The sequence below is a fragment of the Eschrichtius robustus genome, chromosome 3, assembly GCF_028021215.1.
Source record: "Eschrichtius robustus isolate mEscRob2 chromosome 3, mEscRob2.pri, whole genome shotgun sequence".
Classification (NCBI taxonomy): domain Eukaryota; kingdom Metazoa; phylum Chordata; class Mammalia; order Artiodactyla; family Eschrichtiidae; genus Eschrichtius; species Eschrichtius robustus.
This window is the reverse complement of record NC_090826.1, coordinates 86,032,513-86,053,504: the sequence shown is the minus strand read 5'-3', so window position 1 is coordinate 86,053,504 and position 20,992 is coordinate 86,032,513. Positions and strand designations below refer to the sequence as shown.

Genomic DNA, 20,992 nt, shown 5'->3' with positions numbered 1-20,992 from the left:
TGGGTATTCATTTCTAGTAACATTTCATGATGTTTCACAATGTAAAATACCCATCAATTCTTTTTTTTTTCCACAGGAAAGAAGTAACCTCTCTTCCTTTGTTTGATTAAAAACTAAGCACAGCAAAACACTGAAGGGCTTTCTAATCATCAAAGAAAGATTAAATTCTGTCTAGCGTTCTTTTAATGTTAATGTCTTTTAGCCTGACTTTTCGAAAAATCCTAATATTTTTTAATAAAAAATAAAATAACTTGGAGTCATCATTATTCCTCTGAAATAGAATGTTACCATATATTTTCACAGACTATCCCTTGGTTTTAGATAAAGATTTCTAGACTTCTTAGATAATTTAACATTTAAAAATAGTGTATAAAGTTATTTTTCCCTTAAATTTACTTGACAGAAAAAAAATGCTTAGGAAGTTATTTTAAAAGTGACAATTTTAGTTTTGCATGTAGTAGTAACTGTCAAGACTGTCAGTGATAGAAAATAGAATATAACTTGGGTTTTCTTAAGCCAAAAGTGGTATTTATTGGTTCACTTGTACAGGCATGTTAGTGGTACACCTGACTTAAAAGGGGTGGAAACATCTCTCCATCTTGCATCTCTACTTTCCTCTGTCTCTGCTTTGTTTTTACCTAGTGCAGGTGGGTAGGAGTGGGAGGGTTGGGTTGGTTAAGTAAGCAGTCAGTGATTACCAGCTACTCTGAACATACTTCATTCCAGTTCAGGGACCAAAGAGGAAAAAAGCCTTTAACTCCCCAGCTCCATTGAAGGACTTTAATGAGACCAGAGTAGTTGATCACTGTGATTAACCCTGTTGGGGATATTTTCCCAGCTTTTTGGGCAAGAAGGTAAAGTCTGGTTTTAGATGATGAGGAAAGAAGAGGGTAGTGCTCAGCTGCTCAGAGCGTACAAATAAAACTTGTATCTGTTCAACATAATGTATCTCTCCCACCTGTGGTCACCCTTCCCCAATGACAGTGTGCCCCAAGTCATATCTAGTCACTGCGTTCCTAGGCATTTGATGGCACCAGTGTTCTCAAAGTTCAGGAAAATTCTCTGGGTGATACTTATTTCTCTCCATCAAGCTCAAGTGTAGCACCTCGTGATCCTCAGGCCTTATAAGGCAAATGACGATTTTAACCAATCCAGACACAATCAATATATATTTGAAGCAAAAGCAGCTTTATCAAAATAAAAATCGCCATTCAGTAAAGAGGGACTATCTTAGTCACTAGTTGAGAGCATCTATCATATCCAGTTGTCAGTGCTAGTAAACCTTACTTCCCTGCAAGTGGCTTTCTTGGTCAGCCCGTCTGCCTACCTGGATCCTGCCCAGTAGAAGCCTCTCCCCTGTTGTCCTCCGTGGAACCCTGAGAGGGACACTGGGGAGTAGGACGCTGTGCTGATTTAGCAGCTACTTCATATTTGTACGGGAATGTGAACTCGAGGATGCTTTGTCATAACTGGAGGCATGTTTTGTTTTTGTTTTTTGTCTGTCTTCATTTGCTTTGAATAGTAGAACTCCCTAAAATCCTAGGTCTGTTTTGTCTCTTTCACCACAGGAGAATTAATATCTAATGCTACAGTCGTTTTTTAAGTCTGAATCTTTGGAGCTAACCCTGCCCTTGAAGTTTTACCAACAAGTTTGGGGAGTTTGCTCCTCCCCTAAATCCTTAGGTTAACCATTTTTTAAAAAATGTTTGTTTGTTTACTTGACGTCGAGGCCACTGAAGACAATAGGAATCTGTCACCTGCCCCCAGCCTTCATCCCAATTGATTTTCTTTTCCAATGAGGTCCCCCCCCTTTTTTTTTTCATGCAAGGATACGCACAAGGTGGTATTATCTAGTCCAGAAGATCTGGTGTCCCCTGTGGAATTCCTCCCTGGTCTGTTTTCTACCTGGAGAGTGGGGCAGATTATCCCCAAGATCTTAGAGCACGTGGAAGTGGCAGAAGGAGCATCTATTACTGAAGATGCACAATTATGCTAGTGACCCTTTTATGCTGGCAAATGGGCAAGTTTGGAATTTGACTTTTCACTTTCTTTTAGCCCCTAGAGAAAAGGCCAAGGATCAATCTTACGTATTTCTCTCAAATTCTTTAAAGCTGCATCCTAACTGGACACAAAAGTTGAATCCTGAACTCTGTGCATTCTTAATTTCCCTCCTCTATTCATCATCTACTTTTACTTTTCTCCCTCTGTTCATCTGTTTACAGAGGAATCTCTTTGAATATACTGTTTCTCCTGGCTTCCTTTTTTCTCCTCATTGTCCTACTTTTATCTGACTGAAGTTCTGAGATTTTCTCAGTAACTCAGGATCAGCCTCTCAGATCTCTTGATTCTTCTTTCTTAATTGCTCCTTCTAGTTCACGAGTTCTATGTATTTTGACATCTGACCCTTTTTTCTATCGCCAAGACCAGCACTCGCAACTGCCCTGCTCACTCTTCAGTCTGACTCGTATAATAATTATTTGCCAACAGTTTTCACCAATTGTTTATTTTTTTTCCCTTCTCTAACTCATGGTGTTCATTTCTGCTTAATTTTAAAAGGATGAGCTGAAAAAGCAACTCTCTGTTCCTAAACCTTTAGTGCCCTCGTACATTTATTCACTCAGTTTTACTATGTGCCAGACATCATGCCGGTTATTGTAGATAAAATGATGCATGATGCAGGGCAGTCCAGGCACCCATGGAGATTACAGTCTATCAGGAGAGAAAAAATTGACCCAATCTTAAGGACAGACTTATTCAGTATTTCAAACTCTGGTATTCAGAACTCTCTCCAACGTATTTTCTGTCTTTCTCTTAATATTAAAAGCATTCATCTGACTTGTACAGCACATCTTTGTTTTGTTTTGTTTTTTAGACATACATTAAAAAGCTGTATGTGGTGAGAGCCCAGTGGCTTTTACTGGACTCTTCCACTGGACTCTGTGACTTTAGGCTTGGCACAAACTCTTTGTGTCACAATCTCATAGTCTTTAAATGGTAATAATAAAAAGAATTACTGACATATATTGAAGATTTACATTAGGCCAGCAAAACCTAGTGGTTAAAAACACAGAGTGTCAGTCAAATTTCTGGATCTGAGTCCTGGCTGTGCTCTTTATTAGCTCTGTGACCTTTACATATCAGTGCCTCAGCATCTTCATCTGTAAAATGGGGAGAATACTGTTGAGAATGATTAAGTAAGTTAATAAAGTAAAATCCATTAAAACATTAGCTAGCACATCATTAGAGCCATAAAATCTTAGCAATTCAATTATCACTTTTCTAAGTAGGAAGGTACTATTGTCCATATTTAACCAGTGAGAAAACTAAATATCTTGCCCAGGGCCACACAGTTAGTGGTAGAGTCTGAGCTCTGATCTAGACATTCTGGCTTCAGAGCAGATACTAGTAAATACTACTCTTTGTAGCCTCCATTATAAGGTTACTGTAAGACTGTAGTTAAATAATCAACATTTAACAAACTCTAAAACTATAATTCACTCTGAATATGTAAGGGGTTATTATCCATACTATAATAAGATATGATTGAAGAAGACACTAATTTACTTCCTTTCCATACCTTGAAACCTTTTAGCTATACCAGTAATTATATTAATAAATATTTCTGTGTCCTTGTATAATTTAAACAACCCTTTCACATATACAAATCCGTGTAATTCCAACTATCACTTTTTGAGGTTGGCAAGGTCAGGATTATTATCTCCATTTTAAAAATGAGAATGCTGAGGATCAGAAAGTAACTTGCTCAAGTATTCAAAGAGAGTAAATGAGAAAGTCTCTAACGTAAGTCTGAAGCCCCAGATCTCATCCTTTGCTTCACTATAATGCCCTGCTGTTTTTTTAATGATTTCTTTCAACAGATGGAAAACTAATTTTTATAATATAGTTTATCATTATAAACATATATATATATATCATATACCCTTGTGTACAAAGGCATAACTATTTGATCTAATATTCTTTCCTTTCTCTTTTTAAAGATTGTGATTGCTAGCATCATGTGCAGTTACAACAAAAATGACTGGATGGAACTCTCCAGAAAGGCTGAGGTAATGATTTCTTTCTAGTATATTTATTTTATTTCTTCTCTTCTATTTTTATTAGTTTTAAATAAAGAGCTGTCATGAAAAATAACCCAGTAGAAGTAAAATTGAATGGAAAATGGTAACTTAAAACATTTCTATTAAAATTTGTTTACACTATGTTTTCATTAAAATGATGGAAATGTAAATTTAAAAGGAATCTATTCTATAAAAGTGGTCCCTTGGATTTCACACACTGCCTAAAAATCCTTTATTCTTTGAATCCATATACTCTTTATTTGCATATTAAGCAAACTGTATATTATGATGGATGCCATGATAAAATTTAATTCTACCTTTGAGAGTCTAACTTGATCTTACCTTGCCTTTAGGCAAGCTAGTTTGACAGCGATAAAAGAAATTTTGAATATAAAACTCTTGAATATTTAAAATATAAAAGGTTCATTTAATACTATTCTAGTTTGAATACAGACATGCATAAAATGGTAGGACAGAATGCTCCTGAATGGAACACTAGTCAGCAGGTTTTCTATAATATAAATTGAATCTTGCACAAATGCAAACAACTAACCATGTGCCTCAAATTTGTATTTCAAATGGAAAAATACATAATTAAAATTGTATACTTATATCCATCGTGTTGTCATGAAAAATACTGTAGACAGCTTGAGCTGGGGTTTCTTGAAAACCTCTCAGAAATATAGAAGACTAAATCTAACAATACTTATGAACTAAGGACTCTACATTATAAAATATTATAAAGCTTTCTATAGTGTTCAAAAATATTGATTGTATATTTTATTTGGATATCTTAAACCTGCAAGGGCAAAAATTATTTCTGGGGCTTAGAGGGGTGAAATTAACATGATCAGTAATTGGCTTTGTGATCTCTGTAGCTGGGTCAATTTTATACATGTATTTGCCTAACTGACCATGAAATCTTCCACAGAGCCCATGTTTGGCATGCGTTTTGTCAGTTTAAAGCTTGACTATGATGAATGGCTTTATCACGCTACTAGCTTCTCTGCCTTCTGTAGAATAAAATACTTAAAGAATTTTCTTCAGTAATGAGCGTTAATTTTTAAATAAGCAAATTTTACTTTTAAAAAGTCAAAAACCTTTATACATGTAACCAACTTAAAGATATTTTTCATATTTCTCACATCCTATTCTTTAATTGTAGTTTAAAACTACAATTCAATATCATTTTCTAGGTTCTTATCGCAACCAATCAATCAATCAATAAAAGTAAAAGGGGAAGTAAGGAAGAAAAAAAAAGGAAAACATTAAAAAAAAAGAAAAAGATATGCCTTCCATTCAGTCAAAACATTCTGTGGGATCTCTCCACAGGAAAGCAATGTACATATCAAGAAGTTCAATCCATAGATGGTGTCTATTAAAAAAAAACACTTCCCTCTAATCTTAAAATATGGACCAACTCAGGGTATAGCACATGAAGGAACTATCCCCAGGTCTTCACATCCCCCTGGAGGGCAGCGATAGGCAGCATGATTCCATCACAGCTTACATGGGAGACACCCAGTAAAGCTTTGTAGAGTCAGTATTTGGTTTCGTTTCTATGAACACATACTTCAAAACAGATTAAAACAGATTTTCTTACAATGGAAGAGCCCACATTAAAACAAATCAACAAAAACAAAAAGTGTTCAAGCCAAAGTTACTATACCACTTAGATGTACATTTCTTTCGGGGTGGTGATAATGAGGGGTAAGAAATCTGAGATAACACACCAGCTGTTGTAACAAGCCACTGCTTTTAAGTTCGGCAAATCACTTAATGTGGTGATGGGTATACTTTAAATTCATGAAGTTTCTCTCCTTAGAGTAGATTAATTCTTGAATTACGCAGTAGGGAATTGAGGAAATCTGCTCTTTACTATTATATCTGAAAACAGAAATGCACATGTGTAACAGCAGAACAGATCCAGTTGTATAAGAACATGAAAAAATAGAGACAGAAACTCTATATCAGAATGAAAATTTGCACAAGAAGGGATCATTATTAGTTGTTTCACCAGGGGCTACCATTTTATTTCACTATTTTGAATAAACATTTAAGACCACGTGGGTGGTTAAAAAAAAAAAAGAACCTAGTACATTCTTAAAATATGGTAAATTCTACTAAATGCTGTTTTTAAAAGTTAATGCACATACAGTATATCTTTTTTGTCACATGCATATTCTGGGAAATAGAACCATGTTGAACCAAACCTTCCTTTTCAGTCTAACCCTAGACTACCCACACTTTTAATGTCTTCTCTTATGCATTCCTCAACCTGGTTTTCATATGTCTTGTCTTTTGAACACCATAAGACAGAAGCAGCCTCTGGAAAAGTTTTTACAGCTTGGTGTCAAATCAGTAGCATGGTTAGGCTCTGCTCAATTTTTTTTGGTTCAGTTATCTGATCACACATTATCCTACTTTTCTGGGACATTGATAACCTATTCCAATTCCATGCAAGGAAGATCTATGAAGCACCTACTATGTGCAGAGTCCCTGGCCAGCCAAAACAAAGGTGAATAAGGTAGAGCCTCAGCTGTGCAGATATGTTCACAGTTTAAACGTGTATACCAAATTGAACCATACACAATAGTAGGTCTTAAATAGATCTTGAACTCATTTGAATAGATTTTTGAATCCATTTCTTTCTTAATGCGCGTTAGCTTAGAAAACAGAACCTGAGTCAAAATTAATGTGAAGATGCTTCATTGAAGTATTCAATTCCAGAGCAGTAAGAGTGAGGGCGGGGAAAGGCGATAGGAAGAAGGGAAAGCAGAGAGAGCATGGTGCATTCCAGAGCTGGCTGCCACTTCCCAAGGAGATGGAGCCAATCGCTCAGTCGTGTGGGATGGAGAGGGCTGTATGGAATTGTCCTGCCTCACAGCAGTTTAGAGGAGAAGAAGGGGGAGGGAGCTATCTACTGGTTCCTTCCTGTCTCCTGTCTCTCATTGGTAAAATTTTACACTACAACGCTTTACTTTCTTCTGCACTTTTGGGTTATGTGTCCTTCCCCCTTTAGGTAGCTGCTAGGGAAGTCAAATCCCACAGCATGTTGAGGGCACTGACCCTCCTGGAGCTCCCACTTTGACAGGTACAGTGGAGGCTGTGACAGAGCCCCACTCTCCTCCTGAGGGAGCTGTGAGAGCTGGCAATGATGGGAGATGTAGGATAGCACTTTTTAAGCTAGTGGCAAAATCTTGGGTGGCAATTAAAGCCATCAGATTTGAGGAGACATATAAATTAGGTGTGGCTCAATAAGCATTGCTACCATCCTAATCTAAGTTTATCTCAGGATGCCCCACTAATCTCTCCCTCAATCAATCCACAGTCTTCCCACTACCTTTCTTAAGATGCAAAATTCCTGACTTGACCTACATGGTGTGGTACCTTGCCACTTCCCCAGTGTCACCTTGGGTTTGTTCTTTACATTCCAGTCCCCGATGGCCTTCTTTTACTCCTCCAGTACATTTACACCTCAGAGCCTTTGCTGTTCCCCTGGCCTGGAATATTCCCTCTTCCTCCACTTTGAGCTCCCTGACTAGTAGGTTAACCCCTTGTCCTACTCCTTCTAAGATCCTGTCCTCGGAAACTGGTTTACCATAAAGCTAATGAAGGTTAAGTTTCAGAGCTCTTACTTGTACAAGCTACTTCCAAGCGCCTGTACTAATTTTCTGTTTGTCATTTTTAAATTATTTTTCATTTTTAAAGAAGTTTCCCCAAATTGTACAAACTTCAGGCTCCACCAAATCTGGGTCTACCTTTGCTTGTACCTTTTTTCTGCAGAATTTAATAAAATGGTGATTAACAGTGGTGTCATCAGCCCTGTAACCTATCTTCCTTATGACAAAGCAAACTCGGGGGGGTTAGAGACCCCCATCTGGTTCACTGTTTAATTCCCATTTCCAAACATATGGCTTTGCCAGCCAACGGATAATCCTCAGATATTTGTTGAGTGAAGCAAAATAGAGGCACAGAGCTGGCATACTGGCATGTGACGAACAAAAAGGAAACAATTATACAATAAATGGGAAGAGTGCACTTTATTGGGCACCAATGAGCTTGAGGTGATTAAGATCGGAAGCTGAAGATTTTAAGTCAGGGACTTGATGAGCGATTGCCAAGGGTCTGGCTGTAACTGTTCAGATGAGACAAGGAAGGCCCAGCTGAGAGGCATAGATTCCAAAACCAGGCGGCCACACTATTCCAGGCAGAGAGTCCACGTAAATCACTTTGAAGCCAGGTTCTTGTCATTTTTGACCTGGATCTGGGCTAGCAGTATTTTATAAAATTAAATAGATGTTGAAGTTAGGAAATCTCAAATAGGCTGAGGTAGAAAGCAGAGAGGCGCATTAAGAAATACGTAGGACCAGTTGGATATAAGTCCCTGAACACGAACAGTAAGCAGGACAGAATGGAATCAGGGAAGATAGACACCTAGTTGGAGACAAGAGATAGTCACAGACTTTGTGCCCAGTGGGTCCCAAGCCAGTTCAGTGTTTACCTGTGCCACGTCCACTTCAAAGTGGTTTAAGATCCCAGAAAACTTGTGTCCCCAGTTTTGGATAGTTGAGACTAGTTGGCACTGTTGCTACATAGAAAGTTGGCCGTGGACCTCGCGTATTCTTTTAACAGAAGAAATTAAGAGAGAATCCAAAAAATGTAGCTTCATGCCTCTCCACCCTGCTTGGGCTCTGATGTCCTTTGCCTTGTCCCCTGATCCATGGAAGATTTCCCTTCCCACTAGGGCTCTGATGCACTACACCAAGCCACCCTCCACATGTCTGTCCTTCTCACCGTGCTTGGGCTCTGATATCCCACACTGGACCCTTGTGGCTCTTCCTTAGATCTTCCTAGTCACCTACCTTGCTCTGCCCCAACCAATGACTTTAGAACTACATTGATCGGGAAGGAAGGGAGAGGTAAGGAAAGGAGAAGGGAAAGAGCTGTGTACCCGATTTTGCTGTATATGTTGTACAAGGGTTTGTGGTTTTGCTTCCCTAGTTTCTCTGAGAGTTTTTATAAAATGATTCAGAAGATTTTAGAAATCACACTACTACCACTACTCTGAGAATTCCTTAGAATAGTTTTCTTTTTTCCCCCTGAAGTATGGATAGCTACTCTAAATTTTTTTCAGATCAAAGCTGAGGAAGGGCAAGTTGGAGATTCTAATTGGATGGATGGATGGATGGACTGAGAGACAGGTAGATAGATAGCAATTGTTTATACTTAACATAGTATTTAATGTAGTCCAGGCACTTTTCTAAGTCATTCACTTTGATTAAATTTATTTATACCTTAGAAAAGTAACCTTACGAGTTACTTTTATTGTTTTCCACCTTTTAGAAGTGAGGAAACTGAGGCCAAAAGTTGTTAAATAATATGCCCAAACTCACACAGCTAGTATGTGGTAAAAGTGGGATTCAAACCCATGAACTCTGGCTCCATAGTCCACACTATTAACATATCATTCTACTTCATGCCGATAGATGGGTGATAGATAATATATGAAATTAGAAACAGCAAATTTTGTCACTGCCTTCACTAGATTACTTTATTGTATAATCATTTAGGTGAGGCAGAATAAACTCTGGGCTAAATGACTGAACTAAAAAGCTTGTGACTAACAGGAGTAAGAATGCATGCCCAGTTTCAGTTAATTTAACATTTCATGCTAATTCAGCAATTAAGGCTTTTTGAATGCATATAGTTGCTTGGAAATAGAATTAACTACCTTTTAAGGTGGTGTACATCCTATGACAGAAACATTCAAGCAGAGGCCAATTGAATATTCCCCATCTCTTGGTGTTACCTTGAGCAGGATTATCTGTTTTTGAAGCCTAGATGCTCATTTCAAAGGTCTTTCCAGGTGTGTTTGGTGGGTCAGTGTTTGTACACGTGTATAACACTGGGGACATTTTTAGCAATTAGACACTGAACAGACTTTAAATTGGATAAGTGGTTTTACAAGATTTTAATATTTATTTAAAGTTTAGAAGCTTTGAGGATGTCGAGTTGTAATGTTTTGTTAACACACTGAAACAACTCCAGCCATGGAATAAGTGATTTCTAATCAGTTATGATAGTGACTAAGAATACAGGCTCTGGACTCAGAATGCTTGGGTTCAAGACCCTGCTCTCATTTACAAGCTATAGAACAATAAGTGAGTCACTTGAACTCTTTGTACTTTGGTTTTATCACTTGCAAAATGGGGATAATGGTATATCCCATTACAAAGAGCCTAGTAAAATGTCTGACATATTGTAAGTACTCAGTAAATGTTAGTTATTATTGTCTACTATGATAGCTAATTGTAAATTTGCACTTAAAATTTAGTAAATATGTATAATGTAAATATGTATACGAATGGTACCTAAAACTTATTCCAAAATGTTGTTGAATTGATTTACTATTAATTGCTGCAATTCAACTAGCAGTCTAAAAGAAATAAGTCTAAAAGAAGTATTTGAAATAACTAAGAAATAATAAGAAAAGCACAGTATTGTATATAATTACAATGTACAATGTTTTAATTAAGCTGGAAATTCCCACATGACATGGTTTTGAGATAGGTCATATTATCTCTGGTTTACACTTAAATAGATGGAGACAAAGAAAGTTAACTGACTTGCCCAAATTCCACAGCAGCTCTAGGATTAGAGCTCAAGAGTTTAACAGGTTGTGCTTTGTCCGAGCTTACCACCAAACCAGCAGGAAAAAATGTAGCATGATTCATGGTAATTTTCAAATAACATGAAGCATTTTAAAATTGAATTAAAGAAACAAAAACCGTAATAAAACCATGTTAGAAAATAGGCTGAATGAGCAAATGAATTTTCACAAATGTACAGAAGAAAAAGCAGACTCACTAACGAATAAAGGTAGGTAGGAAGTCAACAAAGAAAGAACTAACTAGAATTTTTAAGTTTGTTGAGGTCCTATTTAAAATTCATGAAACAGGAAAAAATAGGCTAAAATCTTGATCGATTAGGAAGAAAAGAGAGACTTGAAGAAACTCTGTTGACCTAAAGAAAGGTTTGGTACACCTAGAAAATAATGAACTTTATTGTGATGCTATAGACATGTTATAATATTATGGGAACTGATTCAAGCTTCTGGTTTACCTTACTTAAAAGGAAATTGTGGCATTGGAGGAGTTCCAGAAGTTAGGGAAAAGGATTGTTTAGTTTATCCTCCATTCCTCAAATTAAAAAGTGTTCTATTTGTTCTTAGAGTTTTTACAGAAGACTTCTCAAAAATTCTGTGTTTCTCCAATTATTATAAGAATGCTTAGCGTGAATTTTTTTTTTCATTTTTGTAAGGCCCATTTGTATACTAATGAATTAATGAGTTAAATAAGAAAGATTCCTGTTTAATTATTAAAGTAAGACAAAATTATCTATACTTCATGTTTCTTAGCATGGACTTTTAAGAAATACAGTAAAATTGATTATCAGTTAAAAAACATGAGAGAAATAGGAGAGAGAGATTAAGAGGTACAGACTTCTAATTACAAAATAAATGAGTCATGGGTATGAAATGTACAGTATGATAAATATAGTCAGTAGTAGTGTAATATCTTTATATGGTGACAGATGGTGACTAGACTTACCATGGTGATCATTTTATAATGTATAGAAATGTATAGAAATATTGAATCACTATGTTGTGCACTAGGAATTAGCACAGTGTTGTAGGTCAATTATACTTCAAAAATAAACAAACAAACAAACTCATAGAAAAAGAGATCAGATGTATGGTTATCAGAGTCAGGGTGTGTTGGGTGAAGGCAGTCAAAAGGCATAAACTTCTGGTTATAAGATATACAAGTATTAGGGATGTAACGTACAACTTGACTAATATAATTATCACTGCTGTCTGTCATATGTAAAGTTGTTAAGAGAGTAAACCCCAAGAGTTCTCATCACAAGGGCTTTTTTTCTTTTTCTTTTATTTGGTACCTATATGAGATAATGGATGTTCTCTACACTTCTTGTGGTAATCATTTCGTTATGCATGTGAGTCAGATCATTACGCTGCACACCTTAAACTTATATAGTTTAAGTTTATAGCTCATATAGCTCTATGTCAGTTATATCTCAATGAAACTGGAAGAAAAAAATGAAAAATATAAAGAGCAAAACCAAGAAGAAAAAAACAGCCCGATGCATGTGTTATATGTATGTTTTACTTTTTTATATACATAGAAAAAGTAGAAAATTACACATTAAATTGTTAACATTGATTACTTTAGAGGTAGGAAATGGAAGGAGAGAAGAGAAAGACTATTTATATTTTTCTATACTTTGGTTTAATTTGAACTGTTACCAAAATTTGATTTTACTTTTGAATTTTTTTAAAGCAACAGAGAACATAATGAATGGTGTTCCAGTTTGGAGAATTAACATGCTTGAATGCTCTGAAGCATATGAAAGCAGTATTAATGAATAATAAAAGTTAATTGATAAAAGAGGAACATTTAAAATTTTACTCAAATTCATTCCAGCTAGCCTACTACATTTTTCTTTGCACTGCTACCTCCAGTACCAATTATCCAGAATTAGTAAGATTTGTTTCTATGAAAATAGAAGTTGTGTAGGGCAGAATCAATGTGATGTCAAACAGACCTGAGTTAAAATCTCTGCTGTGGCATTTGATAACCAGGTTTGTCATTTAATTCCCTTGAGCTTCAGTCTCCTCATCTGTAAAATTGGTACCCTAATAATCCAAAGATTATGAGAGTCAGAGATAATAAATATAACTCACATAGTGCAGTGAGTGTCACCTTATAAGCACTCAATAAATATTTGCTGTTGTTATTATTATTGCTGCCATACACACTCTCATTTGAGAGAGTCAGAATATACCTCACAAGGTAGCCGTGGTGCAGAAAGCAGAGTAGTTAAAATTTGGCAAATGTGACCTATGTTGAGTTATCAATGGTGAAACCTATCAGTACACGAATAAAGCTTTGCCTTTACTTTCATTTTCCCTCCACATCTTAAAGGCTTCTGGAGCAGATGCCCTGGAGTTAAATTTGTCGTGTCCACATGGCATGGGAGAAAGAGGAATGGGCCTGGCTTGCGGGCAGGTAAGGACCTCAACAGCTGCCATTATGTATGTCTGTGTGACAGAACAGGCCCTGTACAGGCCCTGTACGGATAGTTACTCTACCTTAGGCAGGAAGATGGGAGGATCAGATGAGTGGCTTGAGACTTCCAGGTCTGCATTGTTTAAATATTTAGTGCTTAAAAGGTGGGAAATGGGAGAAGTTGAAATTACAGCAACTGTTTAGGTTTATTGAGGAAAATATCACATTATGTGCTTGACAGGAGGGAATATCATAACAAATAGTTTTTAAAAGCGCTGAAGCAGAATTAGCTGATTTCAAATGCAATGTTCTTTATTCATTCCTGACGCTGATCCAGTTTCCCTGGAGCAATATACTGTACAAAATGCATTGTTCGTAGTGATTTTATAGTAAATGGGGCACAGCACAAATTGCATTTTACATTTTTTAGCATATGATCATTATTCCCTAACTGTGTTTTGGGAGTTGCAAAAAGACTTTAATGCTATTTTTATTTTTGGATACAATAAATGGAAACTTCATGCTAAAATACTTTCAAAAACCTAATGAATAAAATGTGGAAATATATGTTAATATGTAGAAAATATTGCATCTTTGTGTAACTGGATACAGTGTTATACTTTAAGGAACAATGTAAAAGCTTAATGCTAAAAAGGGGAGTATTTTGCATCTAATTTAGCTTTTAAGCCCAGAGGGAAATGATGTGAGTTAAATAATACAAAATGTTGTAATTTATGACAAATTTCCTAGTCCTAGAAAGTTTAGTTTTATTTCCACATCTGACACAGGGCCTTGTACATAGTAGGTGCTCAATTCTTCAATTCTGTTTTTTTCAAGTCATAGAATTATTTGAATTAAACTCAGAGGCCAGAGGCCCTTAACTTGGGCAGAAATTTCTGCTTATTCAAATGAACATAGGTTGCTCTTTTCATATTAGCATTCAGGGAGGATTTTAAAGTACCTTGTAAATATTTAATTAACATTCAGAATAGATTTGTGACTTAGGAAGAAACCATTCTTTTATGGCAGCAGGAAAGGATGGCCTAGTCAAATGTTGTTCAAGTACATTCTCTATTCCACTCACAACAGATTATCCAGAAGTGTGGTAATAGAACGAGCCTCAGAATTACCTGTAGAGGAAAAATACCGTTATATTAAATCATAACTTTTATAAGTCATATGATTAGGCAGCAGTCAGTGTGTCAAGATGTGTAACTTCGTTAAAATGAGGAAGGTTCCTAAAAGGACACCTGGAGCAGGGCCTGAGGGAGTGGAGTTTCTCTCTTTACACCTTTCCCAGTGTCTGAAACTTAGAACCAAAATATCTTTTAGTTACATGGATTAAAACAGCTATGGAAAATTTAAATCTATTGACTAATTTTTAAAAGAAAGATGTATTTTAATATATATTCCTTGCCACAAATATGACAATTATTTTGAAAATGTTGCCCAGCTTTGAGTTTATTTTTTAGAGTAGACTTTTGCTCTGGGAACACCTCTAAACTTACCCAGCTGTTAAGTGTCTTAGGTGTATCCTCTCCAGAAAGTTATTTAGCCACACAAATTTTCTCACAGCCTTTGGCTGAATGAAGATGCAAGTGCTAAAATTTTGCAGTCAGTTATCATTAAGATTTCTAAAACTCATGGAAAACATATGTTCCAAAAACCATTATATCTTAGACTATAGGAAACCTAGAACCATTTCCATTTCACTTGTTAGTTATAATCTCTAAAACTATGACCAATTCTTTCTGTTAGCCAAGTTTAGAAATTTTCTTTTGAATTATATCCTCAAATTATATAATAGGAAAATAAAGCTAATTTAATCATTTTGCTCCAACATAATTTAAATGATTACTCTGCCTCGGGACACATGAATGTTCAATATTTTAAATAGCAGGAAGGAAGAATATTAGTGCATTGAAAAAAAAATCTTTACTATAACTCTGAATTTTTAGAGTGGGCACAAAACCATCTGGGGCTTATTCATCTTTTCTTTTATTTCCTTTTTTCCTTTCTCTGCCTCCTGTTCCCATTGGCTCTTCTTCCCTCCCTAAGGTTCATAGTTTTAAACACTTGCAAGTTGGTGGGATGGGGAATTTGTACTCAGTATAGGGGGACTGAGGAGCCATTCCAATTCATTTTTCCCGTCACAGTGTGATCCTGAATCCCATCTGCTGAAAGCTCCCTTTGTGCCAAGCACAGACCTGTGTGTATCGCCAGAGCCTGATAAATGTTTGCTTCATGAATGAAACAAACTGACCTTAATTCCATGGCTAGAATATTTATCCATTGGAAACACTCTCTTGTACTGTCCACATTTCTGGTGTTTCTAGAAACAATAGTGATTTTAGCTCCTTAAGATGAGGTAAGGTATCATAATACAGTATATTTTCCTCTCTAAACATCTGTTTTATTCTCCTTTATCTCAAATATTTTCTTGCAAATATCAAATAAGTGAAAAATACTGCCTTTGTACCTAAGTGCTTTTAAATTAGCTGTATATATTTAAACATATACATATATATTTAAACTCTTTATGTTTCCATAAGTGACTAAAAATTGTGAAATATATGAATAGAAAAGGCTCTAACCTTTACAGCACAGAGACATCATATACATTTATGGAATTTATAGAAATAAATAATATCTCAAGCCGACCTTGGGAATTTGAATTGTATATTCCCTGCATGGTGAAACTTCATATAGAATCTTAAACACTTAGCATGACGCTTTCTAAGTGTTTAAAGGCAGTCTCATTCTTTATTCTTTCCATCAACCATCTGTGTCACCTTGATCAAGCCACTTACTCTCCTAAAGCATCAGTTTCCATCTCTATAACATGGAATTTGAACTAGATGATCTCTAAATCCCCTCCAGCTTTAATGTTCTTTAAATGCTAACATTATAGGCAGCAGGCTAACATGAAATTTTTTAATCTACCCATAAAGAGCATTGGTAAAACAAGAACAACTAAAGAAATAAATGCATATCATGTTGTTCTTTTTAAAAACATTAACATTTTCCCTGGCCTGCATAAAAGTCAACGTTTTACTTATTGCTCAAGTAAAGGTGAAAATGTGCTCTAGTTTGGGTTGTGTATACTCCAAAGAGTCAGAGTTATATTATAACATGAAAATTTTTTCTGTCTTCTTCCTTTTGCTCATAACAATCCTCTGAAGTAGGATGAGTTATTATCCCATTTAACAAATCAAAAAATAAGAAACAAAAAAACCTGAGCTTCCATGTTTCCCAGGTGACAAAGGGGGTCAGTGGCCCCTGGGGCCTGAGCTTTAATTAGCATGTAAGCCTGAATATAGGAAAGGCACGGAGAACAGTTCCTAATAAATCAGTACTTGAATATTAGCATAAATATTATTGTTATTAATTTAAAATTAAGTGCAGGACTAAGTCAGCTCTAAAGTCACAAACAAACCTGAACCTACCATTTAGGTGTTCTGTCTCTTGGGAATAAGGAAGCTTCTCTGATGTCTTGACATTCAAATTTAAAGTTGTCTACATGCAATCTGTGTAAACCAATCTCCTGTGGCAGCATATTACTTTATAAAGGTACTTGAACTACAATAAATTCTATAAAGTCCAGATGAAATGGCACCTCTTTGAGGTCTTCTCCTTTTCTGAAATGCTAAGTGTTCATAGGGCATTAAGTGAGCATTCCTCTTTTGTCCTTTTAGAATTATACTGAATATTTTTACTTCCACCCTGTAGAACCTCCTAACCTAGATTCACACAGAAGCTGAATAGACCTTGAGTAGCTTTCTACTGTTGTTGTGGTTGTTTTGTTTTTGAAATTATTACCAACATTTTAAAAACAGGTGGCTGGACAAAAAAATTCTACTTCCTACGTCTCTTGCAATAAGGAAGATATGGCCACATTTGGCCTGCACTGCCATGCAGCAATGAGGAACTAGAGCTTAATTAGGCTCCTTTAACAACGTATCTGGTACATGTAAACAGCAGTAAACATTTGACCAAGGATAAATGCTCACTCGCAACATGGATTTGATCAGTATGTGCCTGTCTGGTTCAACCTTTAAGTGTTGAAACCAAGCCTTCCCAGCATTTTTGCTAATCCTCTGGGTTCCTGACATTGAAGATTCTCTAGGCTGCCTTCTTCAGCCAGCAGTGCCTTTAATTCTTAGACCCTCCATCAGCTACCGAAAGAAAAATAGTTGGTGGGGGGGCGTGGGGTATGGGATAAGTTGTCTTGTTTTCCTACCTTCCTATTTTATCTTCCACGTAGCAAAAAAGGAGAGCAAGAGGAAACATGCTCCACAGGACTTTAAAATACTGGTTACATAATCCCCATGATTTTTTTTGTCCTTGCCATCAGAAAGCATACATTTTTAAAGTCTTTTCTTGAGTTACTTTTCACACCAGCTGTTTCCTTCTTTGCCTTGAGTCAATGATGTGGCACAGACTCCCAGAACTGAGAGGAACCTTGAAGATTTCCCAGTTCAGCCTCCTTATTTAGAGGACAGGAACTGGGGACTAGGAAGTGATCTAAATAACCTTAGCCTGCGGTAACCAACTAACAAGGCTCAGAGCCTGTGATGCCCTTGTCATTGACCCCCATCCGGTGTTCCGTCCAGTATTTTCTACTTTGTCATTTGGGTGTAACCAAATCTCTAGTCAACTGAATAAGTCAGTCAGTTGCCCTGGAAACTTCTTATTCTGTACCTTTTTGAATACTATTATTCCCTCCGCCTGGAATTCGTATCTTTTCAACTGAAATTATTCAAATAAAAATCACCTGTCTAATTCTATTTCAAATGACATCTAATTCATTAATTGGGTATGTTTTATCAATCAAACAAATTTTCCATGAGAAAGGAAAAATAATATTTTATATATGAACAGGTTAAAGGTAGAAACTAGGTACATACTCTCATTTCAGTCTATGGTGACCTAGAGATTGAATCACTGTCAATGAATTTGGATTTCTTTACCTAACAGTTCTCAGAGGCTACAGAGATGTTATTTATCTGGCCCTTGGAGGATTCTCATTGTTCAGTGTTTTGGATGCCATGGTTTGGCCTTCATTGTGGGTGTGATTGCTAAATAGTGCACAACTAGCTTGGTAACAATTCCTTTGGATGGAAAATTCCAAAATGCTAGTATGTAATTGGAGAGAAGACTACTCTAGCTTTACAGGCAAAGCAGAGTCCTGAATAAAGATGGCGGTGCCACCATCATCACCTGCTATGTCTTTCTATCTCACAGCCCCCTCCATTTATTTACATACATTCTCTGCATAGAATATCCGAACACTGGATTATTCAACTAAAACAGTCTTAACATTAATTTTCTCATCAGGAAATACATATACAGTCCTGCTTTTTATGATGATTTAGCTAAGCAAAACAAACTAGTTTACAAGTGGTAAATCTTAAAATGTTCAGTGATCTTAAATAATTGTTGAGTTATATTAAGGTCACCTAAAGCAACACTTTGATATTTCCCTCATGATCTGTTCTGTGTCCAAATTTAATTTACATAAACTCTGTATTTTTATTAAAAAAAGAGAGAAAGAGTTTGCTTCTGTTAAAACATGCCAACGTTTTTCATAAAACACAGATTATTGTTCTTGCCCTTGCCAGACAGCAGATGTCTGTCACCAGGAAGAGAATCCAAAACTAAGTGTGAGGACCACATTGCCCCAGATGTGCTAGCACTTCCCTTAGGAAGTAAAACCGTTTTCCAGCGGCTGGGCTAACAGACCCTCTATCTCATACGCAATACAAGGTCTAGGGAACAATGACCACAGCCCTGCCTCAATCTAGTCCCCATTGAATGTCTGCGGAGGGGACAGTATAAAGATACCTCTTTTAAAGCCAAAACAGCTGACAAGTGATAGCACTTCCTATATTTCCCAGAGGGGTGAAATGCAGGAACTCAAGAGTATGAGAAATCTTAAAGGTTAGAGAAAGAAATGTGGGAGCCCCACCAGTGGTAAAATACAACAAACTCAAGTCCCAGTGACCTCTCTGACATCTCTTGGGGGAATCTAAGGTGAGGCTTACTGCTGAGTTAAATTTTCTTTTTGATACTGATTAGGTATGTGCCCACGAGACCTCCTCTGTTTAAGGTTCTTGATTCTTCCCATCCCTTCTGACTCTAGCCCCTCTAAGAAACATGGGTGTCAAAGTGTTGCTTTGTCCTGAATGTGGTGTTTAACTTTGCTCTAATCAACATGGACGAATGTAAGTTCGGGCTAGGAAGTTGTTCTTGAGGTCTATGAGCTGACTGGCTAAACGTGGGCTAGGCTAGGTTAGCCTCAGTGGGTTGAGCCCCTGAGACGTCACAGGTTTGGAAATCACTGCACTGTAAAATAACCTCATTCCTGGAAGACAGACAAGAAACGGATGCATGGTATAAGCTTCTGCAAAAGCAACTGAAATCTGATATTACCCAAATACATTTTACTATCCTGCCTTCTTTTATTTTTCCTTTTGGCGGTATAATTTTGGAAGTGCTTTAAAATAAATTATTAACTTGGTTATGAGAAAGAGTATCCCTGATTAAAAAGAAATATTTGCTTTACACTATATTATGTTGCCTAATTTTTTATTTGATTTTAATTCCCAGACATTTGCATAGACATGGGTGCTTGGATTAGTAGACAACTACAGGAGATCTGTAAGAGGCATTTACAGAACTGCCAATATTTTGCCTTAAGCTGGTTCTCTATGAGGTTTTCAATTTTAGTTATTAATGTTGGTTAATGATATAAAAATGATCCCTTTCTTTTAAAAATAATAAACTTTAGTAGAAAGCAACACCCTTTAAATCTAACTGAGATACTAGTTCTAGATCAGGAAGTGTCATTGTTTTTATCTAGAATAACAATCATGGGTCTGTCAGTTAAAAAAAAAAATATATATATATATACATACATATATATATACATATATATATATGTATATTTAGTACAAATAGGTGGACCACCCGGTGAATGGTTGCAGGAAAAACATCTAAATATGTATTTTCAAACTTAATGTGGTTTTTACTACACTCATCATGTTATATTCCTGAAATAAAGCAGCAATAGCATTTCAAATTGTTTTAAAATCACTCTCAAATGATCACATCACAGTGAATTTGAGAGTTTTCTATATGTCTGTTGACTATAGCACAAAGATGAACCAAAAATATGTTTGACCTAAAGAGAGAGATGTGGGAATGAGGTGGGGAGAGGCTATGATCTTAGTCTGTGATATCATGCAGTTTGTATACCATAATGTCACACCAGAATAAATAGGTATCAGCAGTGCAGAATAGAAACAAAAGTTGGAAACCAAAATTACTAAGATAGAAATATTGGCAATGGAATGGCAGGTCCAGTCATGGGATCCAACTAGCCTAGAATATTTGAAAGAACTGGCAAATAGGACTTGAGTCCTGCATTAAAAGGGACAAAAGACCCAGGAGTAAAAGGACACTACATTTTGGGCTAGAAAGCAAGATTGGACCAGAAAACTAATAAGAACTCAGGAGCTAACAGACTCGGAGGCAGCAGAGTTCAAGATAAGGCAAGAGAGAGAATAATGAATAAGGCAAATCAAGGGAAGGCGTAAGAGGCACTACTTTTAAGAAGACAGTAAAATTAAGGCAACTTCTACTTCAGAGAGAAAGTTTTTACACATTTCTCGCTGGGGTAGAAGTAATCTTTTAAAGTACAATCAGTTTAAGGCTTCCAGCTGGGAGTAGGTGACCAATGTTAGGAAGGAGGCACATGGGTTTATTTGACTATAGAAGAAAATATTGCCCCTCCCCCCCCCCAGAAAAGTAAGTCAAAGA

At 36.4% G+C, this 20,992-nt stretch overlaps 1 protein-coding gene across 1 annotated transcript in view; it reads left to right on the top strand.

Annotated features, from left to right (window-relative positions):
* DPYD (dihydropyrimidine dehydrogenase) overlaps positions 1 to 20,992 on the top strand; it is a 796,991-nt gene that overhangs the window by 526,685 nt on the left and 249,314 nt on the right. Inside the window, exons 15-16 of the mRNA XM_068540384.1 lie at positions 3,999 to 4,067; positions 13,088 to 13,171. Coding sequence (XP_068396485.1) covers positions 3,999 to 4,067; positions 13,088 to 13,171 — 153 coding nt within the window. The remainder of the gene's footprint in view (positions 1 to 3,998; positions 4,068 to 13,087; positions 13,172 to 20,992) is intronic.